Source organism: Ahaetulla prasina, chromosome 1 (genome assembly GCF_028640845.1).
Source record: "Ahaetulla prasina isolate Xishuangbanna chromosome 1, ASM2864084v1, whole genome shotgun sequence".
In the NCBI taxonomy this organism is placed as follows: Eukaryota; Metazoa; Chordata; class Lepidosauria; order Squamata; family Colubridae; genus Ahaetulla; species Ahaetulla prasina.
Window position 1 is genome coordinate 90,307,350 of NC_080539.1, and position 17,790 is coordinate 90,325,139.

Genomic DNA, 17,790 nt, shown 5'->3' on the forward strand with positions numbered 1-17,790 from the left:
TCCAGAACCAGGAGAGACCCCCCCCCAGCTGCAAAGCCAATGCCAGATGACAACAAAGAAAGATTTTTTTAAAAAAAAAATGCTAAAGTTCAGGGAAGAAAGGCTCAGAAGCTCTATGGAGCTAAGCAACATGTGTCCATAGCTGAGACGGAGTTGAAAAAACTGAGGAACGTCACCAGGGAGGCGGAACTTCAGAAAATTCAAGACCGTCCATAGAGCCTGGAATTTAATTATTCTAGCCCCTTCCATCAATACACTATGGAGAACAGCTGTATCTACACATACTACTCAAACTTTTGTTCCTTTAACCTTTAACTGGATGAAACAATGAATCATGGGAGAACAATCTTTGAACTAAGGTACCTCAAATGCACTAATTTACAGAATATGCCCAAAATCCTGGATCCCCATGGAATTGCAATGTTGTAACTTTATAAAACTTTTTATGACATAAAATTATCACAAAGCAGTTTATGACCTAACATAAAATGTCATAAAATGTTTCCTATGCTGACTGTACTACAGTTCAACATGGGGCATTTTCAATGCAAATACATTTTTAAATGTATTCCAACTTTTTTTACTGAAGGCAATACATTACAGGTTCTGCCACTGTTCAAGACATTGAGGAATCTAGTAAAGAAATATCTCAGAAAGGATGAACCATCAGATTCTCCTTCCTTATTTTACACAGTCACAATTTGTTTACACATCTGCTGCACAATTTGATTACATATCTGCTGCAAAGAAGCTGGGAAGCCTGAAAAAAGGGGATGGGAGAAATTCTAATTGAGCTAATAGAAGTAGACTGATTTTGGATACAGCCACAAGAGACAAACATTTGTAGTCTAATATCAGCAAATAGTCTAAACATAAAATGCAAAAGTTCATATCAATTTTTCCTTTTGATTAAATAGCAAAACATTAGTGATAGATCATAAATGCTTTGTTAGTGCTTATGTGGCAGATTCCCCACACCTCAGCAAGTGGGGGAAAATAGTAAGATATTTAGTTTAACCAAGTTAATTAAGTAACTAAATAATTTGACTTAGCAAAAGTCTGACTACAAGATTTTTGAAAACTGAACAGAGCTCTGGATCTTCAAGTTGTAGTTGTTGCTATGGCTTATAATGAAAGGTGGCAATTCACATTTTGAAACAAAAATAGAACTACCTTTCTATCAATAAAAATCATAAACAATTGAATCATATGCAATTGAATCTTGACGATCCTTATCTAAAGCTAATGCCCACCTACTTAACTACCAAAAGTTCTTTCATAAAGATACTGTTTAACATCTTTTTAATTTTATAATAGAATGACAAATATTTCCACAGTCAAATATTTAATAAACAATTACAGCCATTATTTGAAATGTATCTATACTTCTTTGGGCATAAAAGAAACTGTCCCCATTCTTCAATCTATCACGAGGAATCCTTATTGTGAAACCACAGTATGTAAATTATGAAGCTATAGTATGTTAAATGTAAACTATTTAACATTATCTTCTTATTTTGAAATCACTGTAGTCAAATCTGGAAAAAAGATTTTCATCCTTGATCAATTATCAAATCCAATATTCCTGATTTTGTTGTTGCAGTCACTTTCAAAATCCTTTACACTAAACATTGCCGATATAAATTGAACCCCTAGTATTATAGAATAGAATAGAATAGAATAGAATAGAATAGAATAGAATAGAATAGAATAGAATAGAATAGAATTTTTATTGGCCAAGTGTGATTGGACACACAAGGAATTTGTCTTGGTGCATATGCTCTCTATTATATAAATAGTACCACCTATATATGTTGTACCAAGTCACAAGCAATGTTAACATATTATGTTCAAATACCAATAACATTAAATTTATTGATAATGAACACTTGAATCCTAAACTCAAATTTTAAATGTTGAAATATTTCTGAAACAAATAATTTATAATAATTTACATGTCATTCTTTACTAAAATAATTTTTTACTCTTATGAACTATTCTTTGTTTTGTTAAAAGGTCACTGTAAAGAAATAATAAATTTATAATTTGGACAAATAATGAATAAAGTCAACCAACATCAAGAATGAAATGCTTTCCAGAAAAATGTGTGGTTTCCACACTCATTGTGTTTCACATAGCACTGAAAACCTAGCTGTTCTCTGGGGTTTGGGGATAGGGTGAATGGGCTTCCCTTGCTGGGGGTGTGGATGTGGTATGTGCACGCACGCACATGTACTGATTAGTCAGATGCAATCTTGTTTATACTGTATTGGGTTTCTAAGGTTATTTCTAAGGTTGATAACTCTAACCCAGAGCAATTTTTGAGGTGAATAGTGACTAAATCTAATAAAACAAACTAACAAAAAGTCAACAACGTTGAACTAGGGACAATACAATTATTTACACAGTTTCCTATGTAAATATTCTATTTATATTACAAGTACACAGAAACACTACTCACTATTACTAAAATGCCTTCAACAATTTCTTTAAAAACTTGTGCAATTTGCGATCTGCCACTACAAATAGCTAATATTGTAGTCTTAATCCCTGAAAATCCCAAACTTTGTCAGGGTTGAAATAAAAGATATTTAATTGAGCTAATAGTTTTTAAATAATTCCATTAATTGAAATATGTTGTTTTAAATGAGTAGCATCTATTCATAAAAGCATAATTTTCCAATAATGCAATAAACTGCCTATCTCTCTTTAACTTACATGTGACTGAATTTGGTCACAATCATAAATTCTGGCATTTCAAACACTTATAGCAATAGCACTTAGACTTATATACCACTCCATAGTGCTTTACAGCACACTCTGAACTATTTTCAATGTCAGCATAGTGTCCTCAACAATCTGGGTCCTTATTTTACCAACCTTGAAAGGATGGAAGGCTGAGTCAACCTTGAGCCCATCAGGATCATTAGGCTGCACTTCTGTGCCACCAGGGTTCCTTATCTTGTATTAGAAGAGAATAAATTCCCCCTAAAGAATTGGCGAATAACATTTAATTTCCTTGTAGATTAAAGTTAGCAGAGTAAATTATATGATCATTTAAAATTTTGCCATGGCATTTCAACTGGCCCAAAAAAATCTCTTAAAATATATTCAGTATTTTTAATGTTACATTTATGTTTGCTTAGACCAATTGAATGCTGCGAGACTTAAGTTTTAATTTTTATTTGTTCATCCTTGTCTATAAATAAAATCTGTTGTTTCTACTATTAAACATACCCTTGCAGAGTAACTCAATTGCTTTCAGCTCAATTTTTTAAAATTGAAAAAAAAGTGGTGAAATTTAAAAGTCCTGTTATATTATTATTTGCAAAACGTAGTTACATGCTATCACTTTTTATTATCTTTATACGACCCTCCACTCAAGGACAATTGTTGGAGATTGACTCCATATCTTCATATGGAAAAAAACCTCCAGGTTTTTTTCCTGACATTACAAATTGAGATGCTCAAATGCTAATTAACATTGATCAGTATCAATTACCCTACAGTGGGGACAAGCACATGGGAATATACTGGATTAAGGGATTTCCTCTAGATTAGAAAGGATTGCTGATTCCTAACCATGATAATTGCAAATTAAAAAACAAAGACTGTTATGACATTTTCTATGGCTCATAAATACATCACAACTGATGACTGCAACTTTACAAATACATTGCTGAATTGAAAGAAATTGGGTAGACACAGCTTCCATATCATTAGAAGTATCTTGGGAGATATAAAGATAATTTTAAGAGTGATTTCAAGATATGCTACCAAGTTGAAGGTATATGTCTCACCACCATCATCAACAACCCTGGAGAATGAGGCATTTCAAACTAAACTGAGAAAACCAAGATTTTGGGAATGTACTCCGATGGGAATGTAGAATGTATATTTAATATAAAATGTACTTTCAACTCACTAGAAACTAATTCCTGAAATTCTCCCAAATTAGGACTGTGATTTTTTTTATATAAGCATCTAAATAATAATCCCCATTAATTTCCTAAGGTTATTCTTTTGTAACTGTAAAACTATCTATATGTATAATTAAAATAGAACAGAAATAAACTGCTTCTCTGGTAAGAAGTTTAACTACTCACTATTAAAGTGATAATTATTTCAGCCTTCCACTGGACAATACAAAGTAGTTTAATTTGTACTAATATGTTTGGCCCAACAGGAGCAACACCTAACTGACTTTGGCTCATCCTGAAAAGCTAAGCAATTTGGATGGAGATGCTCATGGAATCCCAGGGCTGTATATGAATTTTTTTTAAAAAAAAAAAAGCCACATGCCTTTGGCAGAATACTTTTAGTTACCAAACAGAATAGATGAGTAAGAAGTAGATTACTATAAAGAATCAAGCTCAAGAAAGTATTTGTTTTGCAGTTTCCAAATAATGGGACACAAACCAAATACTTCTATTTCTATTACCGAGTATCCAAAAAGTCTAACAAATATCTAAATTGAGCTTTTGTTATTCCAACATGCTCCAAAGTAGTGTACCTATCAAAAAGATTCAATTTAATGATTTAAACTATAATTCACTCAATAATTAGAAATATCATACATAATTCTAGTGTCTAGTAAATGGACATTCTTCTCATTTGATATAAAAGTGAAAGTGATGGTTTCCCCTGTCCAGTCGTTTCTGATTCTAGGAGGTGGTACTCATCTCAATTTCTTAGCCAAGGGAACCATATTGTCTGAAGACATTTCCATGACCATATGGCCAACATGACTATATGCCAAGGTTCACAGAATGCAGTTACCTTCCCACTGAAGTGGTCCCTGTTTATCTATTCACATTTGCATGCTCTTGAACTGCTAGGTGGGCAGGATCTGGGACATATAATGGCATCCCATTGTGCAGCACTCAAATCTTGAACCCAGGCTGTCAGCTTTCCTGCTGACAAACTCAGCATCTTTAAATATCTTTGAGACACTGTACCTCCTCATTTGATATAACCTGACTATATATTTGCAGTATGCAAATAAACATGCACCCAATTTTTAAAAAATATAGGTAAGCAATTATTTTATCAGAATATTTTTCAGCTTTTAACTTTAAAAAATGCTACATAAGTACCAGGTAAATAGATACATATTTGACCATTAGAAACTTAACAACCCCGAGTCCAATTTAGTACAGTGAATATTTCATAAGATATTTTGCTGTGATATACATGGTATATAATAGAACCAACATCACCAACTCTTAAAAAATATCATCAGCTCAAATTCTCTGTTTATTGAGTTTGCATTTTTCTATAGAAATCAGCTACCAGATTAATTGATTTTGGAATATGTGCAGTCTTGTTCTCATGTCATATTAGCAACTACGAAAAATGCAATAATAAAACAATATGATTAGAAGTTTATCTCTGTTAGCTTCTTTTTTTTATAAAATGCTAAAGAGTTTTAAAAATCTGATTTAAAAAGACATCTGATTTTCATTATTTTTAATAATTGATTTTTATCCATGCTATCACGTTCAATATATTAAAGCACAATTACTACTTTGACCTTAACATGTTATGTGAATTTAATCATTGTAGGAGACATGGTGGTGCAATGGTTAGAATGCAGTATTGCAGGCTAACTCTGCCAACAGCCAGGAGTTTGATCCTGACTGGTACAAGTTGACTTAGCCTTCCATCCTTCCAAGGTCAATAAAATGAGGACCAAAATTGTTGGGGTCAATATTTTGACTTTGTAAATCACTCAAGAGTGCTATAAAACACTATGGAGTGGTATATAAGTCTAAGTACTACTGTAGTTTACGACCAATGTTATAGTTTAGTGCTTTGGATATTCTCTACCAGTTGCTATTTAATAAAAAGCATTCTTAAAAAGCAATCATATCATAGCACAATATATGAATTCAACTTAGATAAACAGATTTAATAAACTTAAATAAACAGATTTCTCTATAGTATTTAATTCCAGTTTATTATACAAAATGTTTACATATATAGTAAATCTACAAGAAGGTAGGGGAATGTATTCGATAATGCCCTCCAAACACATTTTTGCAACATACTGCACATATTCCAAAATCAATTAAGATGCCCCAGGAAAATCTCTCAAATGTATCTGGATGGTATATAGTGAGCTGTGATAAAGTGGGGGAAAAACCTTTCCCTCTTTTTCTGAAACATGTTTTCCCATCTAACTTTCATTAAGATTCCATTCATATGCATTTTTATCTATTGATTGTAAATGGAACTAGTGAGTAACTATGAACAAAGGTTAACCTGTCTAGTTTTTATTTGGAATCTTTCAATTATTATTCACATTTTCAGGAATGTGTATCCTCTAAACCTTGCAACTCTTCCTTCATCCTTCTCCATTCTTGTTTCCAAATACCTTTTACAAATATACCGTCCCTTATTTGCTAAATCATTTTTGTGCATGATTTAAGATCTTTCACTGCAAGAGAGGCAAATTGCAAGACATATACTGATACCTGCATTAATCTAAATGAATTAAGAGAATTTATTTATTCATTAATTTACTCCCGCCTTCATTATTTTTATAAATAGCTCAATGTGACAAACAAAATGCACAGGTACCATATATGTGGTACCTTGCTCAATAGTAGTACCTGTGAGAGGGATCTTGGAGTCCTAGTGGATAACCATTTAGATATGAGCCAGCAGTGTGCAGCTGCTGCTAAAAAAGCCAACACGGTTCTGGGCTGCATAAACAGAGGGATAGAATCAAGATCACGTGAAGTGTTAGTGCCACTTTATAATGCCTTGGTAAGGCCACACTTGGAATATTGCATCCAGTTTTGGTCGCCACAATGTAAAAAAGATGTTGAGACTCTAGAAAGAGTGCAGAGAACAGCAACAAAGATGATTAGAAGATGATTAGGGGACTGGAGGCTAAAACATATGAAGAACGGTTGCAGGAACTGGGTATGTCTAGTTTAATAAAAAGAAGAACTAGGGGAGACATGATAGCTGTGTTCCAATATCTCAGGGGTTGCCACAAAGAAGAGGGAGTCGGGCTGTTCTCCAAAGCACCTGAGGGTAGAATAAGAAGCAATGGGTGGAAACTGATCAAAGAAAGAAGCAACTTAGAACTAAGGAGAAATTTCCTGACAGTTAGAACAATTAATAAGTGGAACGACTTGCCTGCACAAGTTGTGAATGCTCCAACACTGGAAATTTTTAAGAAAATGTTGGCTAACCATTTGACTGAGATGGTGTAGGGTTTCCTGCCTGGGCAGGGGGTTGGACTAGAAGGCCTCCAAGGTCCCTTCCAACTCTGTTGTTATGTTATGTTATATCCAATGCACTTTCCTCCTATTTTCCCCACAACCACCTTCCTGTGAAACGAGTTTGGTAAAGAAATAGTGACTGTCCCAAAATCATCCAGCTGGTTTTCATGGCTAAGGTGGAACTAGAACTCAGTTTCCCACTTTCTAGCCTAGTGCCTTAACCACTAGACCACTTACATTGCAATGAACCATTAAAAGTCTCTCGTTTCTAAAAAATAAGTTCAGTGCTATAGAATATACTATAAGTCCTAAAATTTTTGGTAAGAGCCAAGAAACTTATGGGCAGCAATGCAAATTGAGCAACTCCTGATTAAACTGTCATGTCAATTTACTGAACAACCAAAAAATGTATAGTATACATTGCATCTAATCCAATCAAATGAAATGTACCCTGTTTCTCAGAAAATAAGACATCCCCTGATAATAAGCCCAATCAGGCTTTTGAGCACATGGCAATAAGGCCAAGTGCTTATTTCAGGGTTCAAAAAAATATAAGACAGGGTCTTAGAAAAACAGTAGTTTTAGTAGCTATAACTCTGCTACCTTACTTGTAAGGTAAAGGTAAAGGTTTCCCTCGCACATATGTGCTAGTCATTCCCGACTCTAGGGGGCGGTGCTCATCTCCGTTTCAAAGCCAAAGAAGTTATAATACTATAATAATACTATATAATATTTGTAGCAGAAGTTACTACAGCTATTCAAATTACCATTTTATTCAAATCCTATGTAAATTCAGCAAGAAAAAAATGATAAATCTTTGTTCTAATTATATAAGCCAAAGTTCATCCTAGCATTAACATTAAATCTGGAAGCATTCAAGCAGTAATCAAGATGTTGGACTGGCACCAGGGAGATCCTGGTTTTATTTCTCCTTTGTCCACAGAAATTCAGTAAATAACTTTGAACCAGTCATTCTCTTAGCCCAGCTTAATCCAGAGTTGTCACGATAGGAGAAAATCAAATGAGAGAGTATTATGTATTCAGCTTCTAAAAAAATGGGATTGAATATAATAATATTACAAAAATAACTATGTAAATCTGTAGACAAATATAAATGAATGTGTTCAAGCCTTTAATTTCTCTCTCAGAAAAGAGGCTAATTCATTATTTAATATTTTTGGAAACAATCAAGATTTGTAGAGTCAAAATTAAACTATTGTGCTTAACAGTTTCAGATGTAGTTGATTTTTACAAAGTGTTAACTAGTAATGTTTTATTTTAATAGGGCTAGTTGGATATCCCTAGTTATTCACTTTTTAACTACATGTTTTCTTAGAACTGCACCACTAACCTCAAGGAAACTTAAACCCAAATAATTCCTATATGAGAGTGCAATCCAAGCAGCCATTCATTAATAATCCCTCTCAGCCTAAATCTACCTTGGAGTCTTGCTAGAATTCTGGGTAAAATGGAAAAATGAGCCATGTGCCTTGCATTGCCTTGAGTTCTTTAAAGGAAAAGATAAACATGTGTTAAATTCTGTTCAAATTCAACATTAGAGAAGAATGAAATGATTCTTTATAGATAACAATGGGCTCCAATCTAACTTGAGAAATCATTTTCTCGACAATCAGTTTGACAATGCAGGGAGTTGACAAAGAAAGACAGATTTCTTTTATCTTCTACACTAGGCTGTTTTATATAATTTAAAACATAACATACTGACTTCCATTTCTATACAACACACAAAGAATAAATATACAATTGGAAATATTAGGTTTACAGGAGGCTTCTAGAAAAATGAAGCTAAGACTTTATAAAGTTACCTTTTTATTCCCATAAGAGCAATGTAATAAAAATTCTGGAAGCTATTCAACAACTGTCTACAAAAGGATAAACAAATAGACACTTTTAACATTACATAGGCTGGGCAATTCTGGGGAGAGGTCTGCACGCTTCACAAGAATCTTCTGATTTGTTTTATTTTTTAATTCCTCTGTGAGGGCTGAATAAGTCAACAGTCACAATTCTAGATGAAAAAGATGTAAACAAACATTACTTCTTTCACATTCTGTCTATAATATTTAACTGCATTGAAGTTCAAATCCACAATTTAAAATCTAACAGTTTCAAAAACTATGTTTAGTATTTTAAATTTCCAGTAGTTCATTCAGGAAAGACACACAGCACAGAATAATGTACTTAGTTCCTTTATACATTCTATTTAGCAATACACCACTATAGTGGTATTCAAAGCAATATCTATATCAAAATACAATGGGTAGAAACCAAATACATGTTTTCAAGCATGAATCGCTGGGCCGGTTTAGCTCACGCTGGTAAAGCCTGTTATTAAGAACACAGTAGCCTGCAATTACTGCAGGTTCGAGCCCAGCCCAAGGTTGACTCAGCCTTCCATCCTTTATAAGGTAGGTAAAATGAGGACCCAGATTGTTGGGGGGGCAATAAGTTGACTTTGTAAAAATATACAAATAGAATGAGACTATTGCCTTATACACTGTAAGCCGCCCTGAGTCTTCGGAGAAGGGCGGGGTATAAATGTAAACAAAAAAAAAAAAAAAGAATGCCCAGTGAGAGCTTTTATCCTAACAATTTCTTTTTCCCAGCTTATTATCATACGTTAAACAAAAAAGGTTACGATCACAGTTGAGTCAACTGCTAGTGATTAAATAGATACAACTAGGTAATTTTCTTGGCAACAGCACAGAAATGGTTCAATATTGCCTTCTTGCAGAATATGTTTAATTTCTTAGTGTAATTTATAGTCTTGGTATCCTTCTTAATCTTTCATGCAAATAGTAAGCAATCTCAATGATACTAATGCCTCAATTATCATTAACTTCTTTCCCTTGTACGTAAGTCATAAGAAACTAGGATGCTTTTGGAAAGTCTCCTCCCTCCATTGGATGACATGGTAGACTGCTGTTCAGTGAAGATTCCCCAAAAGCAGATACAACTCTCAATCTCAGCCAAAATTTAACCATCTGTGCTTTAAGAATTAAGGAGTTTAGTGTGACAAATGAATTATTCAGTTGTTTCCGTATAAAAAATATCTTCTATTGTTTCTTCCTTCCCTGTTACTGTATATACTAAAACATGAAATGTATCTAAGGATAAGAGGTAAAGGTTCTATTTATATTTTCTTAGCTAACAGACATATCAAATGATTGATATATCAAATCAGGAAAAATAAATTTATATTCATCTTAAATTCATAAGGACAATCTTTTCAAAAATCCTGATAAGAAAAAAAAATAAGTATTCGTATGATAAGCTATTAAAAATTAAAAAATTATTAGTGAGAACTTTAAGTTAGTATTTTGTATCAAAGTTGGAAACAATGATATAAATAAGCCAATGACCCATAAATCTTGAATTTGAAATGCAAGAACACAGTTTACAGTAAACTATATTTATTTAAAATGCATTGCCATTACTGTCGTAAGTTTATATATTCTAAATTACATGGAACTTACAAAAAAGAAACAATTTTTATTTACTTTCAACCAAAAGTGCCAAAAAGTCATTAAACATGTTTTTTCAATAGCTTTATCATAAGTAGCTACTAATCTTATCAGAAACTATCTATGAAATGGTTTGTTCTGATTTATTCAATACATAATTTGGGTTTAATGAAGCTATTTTCAAATTATGTATACTTTTAGTATCTTTCCAAAATGCTGGTTTTAGCTTTAAAATTTAAAAAACCCTGAAGCTTCTGTAAACCCGAAGGAAGTTGTCATATGCAACATTATATTGAATACAGACTTTCCACTATTATTAAATCAAGACTTTCCACTATTATTAAATCAACACTGGAAATAATGTGCTGCTGTGCAAGTCACATCTAGGTACTACATTCAAATAAATAAAATTTACTAGTATATATCAAGAAAAAAAAATCATATCCCTGCACACCAAACACCTACATGGATTTTCTAATAATTCTGTATTTTATAAATATATATTGATAGGTTATAAGTTTAAAATTTAACATAAAATCTGTACAGAAACACATTTAATTGGGCACTGCAACTTTCAAATGAAATCTTACCCACAGGTATGTTTCTACAGCACTCCTCACAAATGTAATTGCCTTAACTGAGACATATTGTTTCTCTCATTTAACAATTCTACCAATGAAATAATGTCAGTAGGGAAATCATTAGGATTGTTTATTGAATGCAGTACTGAAAAGTAAAATAAATGCCTTAAATGGAATAAAATAACTTATTTCCAAAATGCTTGTATATGGCTGGCAAATTCTCTTGTGCAGTAAATATAAATATATTAAATAATATAAAATATAAAAATATAGGAGAAAATTTCAAGAAAAAAGGAAAGGAAGGAAATGCTAAGGAAATCTTATAGATTTCTTTTCACTGACAATAATATATTTAATTACTGTAATATGTAATATTATTAGCAATGAGGAAAGTTTCACTAATAGAATGAAACATAATTAATGTTAACTCTTGTATGCCGTGTTTAAATATATATTCACTGGAATCTCTAACTGTTACCTACTGACTTACCTGGTTGTGGTTTTATAGATTATAAAATAAAAAATTCTAATTAAAATAAACTCAGGAACATATTACCTAATTCAGTATTAGCTCTTTCAGGAATTATTAAAAATGGCTGCCTATGCTACTACTCATTAACACTGTAGAATTCATACTGTAAAAGTGCTGAGAAATTTAGAACATTTTGGAAACCTGAATTAATTTCAGTTTAATATATTAGAAATAGGCTCAAAATGGACTGCGTGAATTCACACATGCAGTAGGTCTGTAATAATGTGGTACCAATTATACTTGTTCGAAAATTGGGCTGTTGGATCAAATTGAAAACTTAATTGCCGCAACATGTCATTTTGACTGTTTAGTCTTTGTCAAATGTATTATTAGATCATATTCAAGCTAATAACACTTCTTCTTTTGCATCTTGTGTCATTTAATTATGATTCATTCAAAATAAAAATTCAGGGTTACATTTTTTCAAACCAATTTTAAATAATTTATAATGAGAAATGTTAGCTAAGAATACACACAATAGTCATAGAATTTTTTTAAAATCCTATTTTTAGATGATAAAGGTTTTATTATATCATTAGTTAGTGCAAATGAGTGTAGTTATAAAGATTAAGCTAAATAAATATATACTACAGGTCAAGAGGACATGTTTAAGTTATAATGTATGATAAATAAACATTCATCACACACACTTCAAGGCTGGGGAGAAATTTATAAATGTAATATAGCAGTTTCTTGCTGATTTTTCTGAAAAAAGTAACTTGGAAGCCCAATTAAGACAGCTGTTTTTTAAAATTATTTAAGAATATCATACACATAAAGCAATCTCCCTCTCTCTCCCTTATGCCAAGAATGATTTGGATCATTGACTGGAATTTCATATTCAGTTTATAGATATTCATAACACAAGGACACAAGAACATAGAAATCGACAGGTTTCTCTTTTCAAAAAATGAAAAGGTTTTAGCTTTAAAATATGATTTCAATAATTTTAAGATGTAATTGATGGAATTATAGCTTCAAACTCAGAAAAACTCCTCCTCTTCTTTCTATAGGTTACTGTAAACCAATAGAAATTGCTTCATTTTTAAAAAAATCTTTTGCTTTATTTATATATTTATCCATTTATAGAAACAGCTATAGATTATGTAAAGAATGAAAATCTTTTCATCTTATTATTTTCCCCTTCTTTACTTTTGAATATAAAAGGGTGCATAATAGAAAATGTTTATGCCCCTTCAAAAGTACATCCATTCATATATAAGAATTTGGAAAGATGAAAATATCCAATTTTTTTCAATAATTATAACAGTTTTCATTAAAATGTTATATGTTTCTTTTCATTTTAAACTTGAAATAAGCTAAGCAAATATTGATAATTTAGTGTAAATACCAATAATATTAAAAATTGCAGAATAAGTAAATTTTGTATTTTACTTTCCCCCTGCTTGTTCACAGAAATACAGTATTATTAGTTTTTAGCATTCCAAAAAATGTAATCTTCAAAAAAAAAAAAAAAACCACCACTAAAGATCTCTTGAGGAAAAATGTTATTCTTGTAAACAAGTTACTTGCAAGTGATACTGAACAACAGTTTATGTATTCTTCCTAATATCTTCCAATTGTATAAACTTTTTGCAATATTTTGCAATACTTTTTGCAATATTATAATATGAATAAATAAAATTTTAGGGGAAAGAAATATCACTAACCCAAGCAACAAAAAATCAAAATAAGTTATGTGAATATGCTTGTGTTTTAAACTTAATTTCTTATGTCTTAAATACAACACAAATACATTGATTTTGATATTAACATTTAAAACCATCTTAATCTTTTTTTCAGAAAGAAAGAACTGGCGCCCCTTAGCGTTCATCTCTTAAAACATTTAAATCACTTATTTGCATAGGACATTTTTTTAACATTCCAGAAAGTTTTCAACATTTGCAGTTCTTCCACCCAGAAGCCAATGCAAACAAGAAAACAGGATTTAAAGGGATTTAAACGAACAAAATTTAACAGTAGCACAGGAAAAAACATATATAATATTGGGGCAAACAGTTTGACTTTTGAATTATTAGATTTTCCAGTCCTTATTTTGGACTTACAAAAAAACCTGACAGCTCAAAGCTTCAAGAGCATTCAAAAGATTCAGTGACTTAATATATTCTTGAAATAGGCACACCAAAAATATTCTCATTTGCTCTTCTTACAGATTTATTATGCTTCTATTCCCCTATGATTCCAGAAATGTTTAAAATCATTGTTAGTGTTGTGGTAAATACAGTTATTTTAAAAAAGGAACTGCAAGGAGAAATTTATACTAAACTATTTCCATAAAATGTCTATACTCAAACTTCTTTACTTGATATCCAGGGTATGTTATTAACTTTCATCTAAACTAGAATTAGCCAAATGCACACTCCAATCAACTGCTGTTTGAACAATCTCCTTCAAAGGAACCCAAAAATGTTTCAAATATATGTCACATTTCAGTTCCAACTGTGAATATGCTTCTCCAACATGATTAAATCATCTGATGATTAAATCATCTCAGACGGAACCTGAAAAGCACTATCAGTCTAATTCACAAATGGTATGGGCTGATAGTCACCAAGTTTCCCGTCTTCTTGAAATATGGAAGTTTCATATTCCATATTTAAAGTTTCATATTTCATATTTCAAGTCTTCTTCAAATATGGAAGTTTCAAGATGGGAACTTTTAGAAGTGGATTTTGACTGAATTTTAGACTGAACATATAGCATACGTTCAAAACTTTTTATATTTAAGAAGATATTGTTTATGACATTTCTATCTGAATTCTCAAACCGAATAATTTGTTTAAAAATTGTAATACTTTAAGTTATTTTGCAGAAACCTAAATCAGCAGACACTTCGGTCTGCAAAGTTACTCACTTTGCACCTTCTTGGAACTCAACTAACTACAGGCAGATCGAGATTACGCACACGGCCTAAAACTACCAACGGGTATTCAGAGACTCCAAAAGCACTTTTCGCGTTGGCTTTTGATACTCAAATCGAGAATCACCCAGTATGTTTGTTCTTCACGGTAGAAGCTAATAAAGTTCGTAATGTGTATTCACAGATCTAAGAGTTTTTTGTCTTTTTAGGCGACAACCAGCTCAATATTGAATAAAAACTGAGCCCTCAAGTTTCTCCAGCTTTTTTCATGTCCCTCCGCCCAACCTCAAAATAAAAATCAGCCATGTACAGTTTAGGCTGAAAGACTTAAGTTGCTTAAAAGTATTTCATCGGGCCTACTTTGCCTTTCATACTTCCAATGAGGATTTAAGAACTCAAAATGCTACAATCCCATTTTAAAAAAAAAAACTTTCTCCTCTCCCGACTTTTTTCTTCTACAAAATATAATTTTATATACTGAGGTTTGCCTATTGAAAAGTATCTGCGCAAAAATAAAAATAAAACGACGTTCAGAGTTCATAGCTCCCCAAAGGCCAAAACTTCTGCGTGTAGACTTCCCGCTTCTCTTTGTTTATGGGCAAAAGAGGCAAAGCCAAACGACGCCATTGAGGGGGCGCAAAGCCTAGTCCGCCCCCATTTGCTGGATAGGAACGGGAAGGGCAAAGCGGATCTATGTCGCGGAGAGGCCGGGGCAAGGGCCACCATTTTCCCCCTCACCCTCCGACTTACAAAGAATAGTTACTTGTGGGGGGGGGGTCCGTTTTGAGTTTGTGTAATTGTGTTTTACCTTCGTCCAGCAGCCTCTCGAGGTGGTTGAATATCCCGCAGAAGTTAGGGAGGCTGCTCATGAGCTTCTTGTCGTTCATCAGCTGCATCAGGTAATCGGGGCTCGGCTTGGGCTTCTCCTTCGTTTCCATTTCCCCAACCATATTCCAAACAGAGAGCGAGCGAGCGCCCGCACCAGCACTCGTCCAACCACCGCACTGGGTGCACGCCAGGCGGGGAAGAAACGGGGTGTGTTATGTGGGCTGAGGGGGGGAGAGGCCTCTTCCCCCCCTTAGGAAAACAAGAGAGCGGGAAAAGGGGGTCTCGTCAACGAAGAAGCCACAAGCACGCCGCAGCGGGTCTCGGAGGAAAATAAAAGGGGAGAACTCGATAACCGCCACCCCAAACCCTCCTCAGCCGCCGCCGCCACCAGGGAGGGTTGCGCCCTAGTCTTCTTCCACCACCCCGACTGTACAGGGATCCTCCTCCACCGCCGCCGCTTCCTGTCGCCGCTCCCACTGGATGCCTTTCTCCAAAGCGGCGCAGTCTTCGGTAGTTCTCCCTCCTCTCCCTCGCCGCACAGGCAGACGTTGGTCGCGGCTCCCTTTTCTCGGCGCTGCTGCCCCCTGGTCTGTCTCCGCGGCGGGGAGGGAGGCGAGGAGGCAGGCAAAGGGGCGGCGGACTTGGCTGTTTCCCGGAGTCCCCGCTGCTGCTGCCGCTGCTGCCGCCGCGTATTGTAAAGCTGTTCCCGGCCACCGGCGGTGCTTCCGTTGTTGTTGTTCCCACCGCTGCTGCTGGTGGCAGTTCCGCCTCGTCTCCCGCGCCGCCTCGCCTCCCTCCCTTCCCGCTTCTGCCGTTTGCTTGAGGCTGACGACTCTCAGCCCCGCCGCTGCCGCCGCCGTGGTGCCTTCACCTCCTCCTCCTGCCGCCGCCTCCTCTTCAGTTCGCTCTGGAGTTCGCTTCAGTTCAGGCGGCGCTGACAGCGGCGGCAGCAAGCAACGACGGCGGGAAGGGGAGGGAACAGAGAGGCAGGGAGGGGGAAGCGGAGGAGCAGAGGCGGGGCGGCCGTTAATCAGCGACGGCAACGGTAGTGGCGGCGGCAGCGGCGCCACTTGGCAGATCCACTCCGCCCCGCCCCTCCGGCTTGCCTGTGACTGACTGGGGACTCGGTTGAGGGCCGGCGATGTAACGGAAGGGAGTGTGCCCCTCACACCCACACCCGTGTGATATCCCTGGGCTTTGGAATGACGGGGCGCGCTAGCGCGCGCCTCCGAACGCTCGCGCCACCCGCCTCGTACTACTTTTACGCGCGAGGTCGTTGCGCGCGTGCGCGTGATCCTGCCTTTTCCCCTCTCCCTCCTTCCCGGTTTGCCGCCCTGCCGATTTTTGCTTGTTTGTTTGTTTGTTTGTTTTGCTTGTTTTGCTGTGTACAAAAATCCCGTAAGCAACCGCCCGAGAAAGAAACTGAACAAACTCCGGGGTACTTCACAGATCCGTTGTTGGGGCGGGGCCCGGTCACGTGGTGCTAGTGGGAGGGGGTTGCGCTGCCTCCGAGGCGCAAGCGCGCTGCGTTTTCTTGACACCCGCGATTCGCGGGAGGGTGCGCGCCCGCGCGCGCTTTCGGTTGTGTGGCGCCGGCCCGCGGCCCCTTATATTTTAGGTTTTAAGGATTGAAATGGGAGAGGCGGGATCGAAGCGAGCATTGTGCGCTTGCGCGAGAGAGAAGAAGACAGGTCGCGGGAGGAGGTGGGGGGGGTGCATCAAGAAGGGGTGGTCGTCCGTGTATCTCGTGTAGCGGTGGCGAGGGGATGGGGAGAGCGCGGCTATTAAGCAAGGCGGCTTCTCCGCGGGGAAGCCGTAGGCGCTTACTCGTGCAAAGTTTACCTCAGCCATTCACTCGGGAGGTCTCTTCCTACCGCATGCGGGGGGAACCCCCCCCCGTCCGAGCGCTTAACGGTGGGAAGCCAAAGCTTTTACATCGGCTGGTGATCCGGACCTCTGGCGGTGTAGACACGGGCCGCTGCACTTTCTTGAGAGACTATCTGGGAAGTTGGGCGGCGGCGGCGGCTCGCTTTCCTTCCCGTCTGCTTGGCATCTCCCCCCCTCCCGCCTCCATCCTCTGCACGCCAGAGGGCTTGGGCGCAGCGGCACGCGTGGGTGCCCTTTGGGGTGGATGTGGGTGGAGGGTCTCCCGCGAAAAGCGGTTACCTCTGCTGGGCTCATTTTCCTGCGGGAAGTTCTGCCGAGGGCTGAGGCGGTCTTCCAACGCTTTAAGTAGCCGGCAGGGCTT

General features: G+C 36.3%; 1 protein-coding gene across 7 annotated transcripts in view; it reads right to left on the bottom strand.

The window, feature by feature from the left end:
• Positions 1 to 17,406, bottom strand: part of QKI (QKI, KH domain containing RNA binding) — a 135,954-nt gene extending 118,548 nt beyond the window's left edge. For 2 of the 7 annotated variants that reach the window (XR_009153306.1, XM_058168080.1), the window contains exon 1: positions 15,523 to 16,432. Coding sequence is in view for 4 of the 7 variants with exons in the window: in XM_058168080.1 (XP_058024063.1) it covers positions 15,523 to 15,664 (142 nt within the window). In the remaining 3 variants the exon portion in view is untranslated. Of the gene's footprint in view, positions 1 to 15,522; positions 16,433 to 17,384 lie in introns of those variants that run through there. The other 5 variants (XR_009153305.1, XM_058168104.1, XM_058168092.1 and 2 more) reach the window with 5 other exon arrangements.
• Between the last annotated feature and the right edge of the window lie 384 nt (positions 17,407 to 17,790).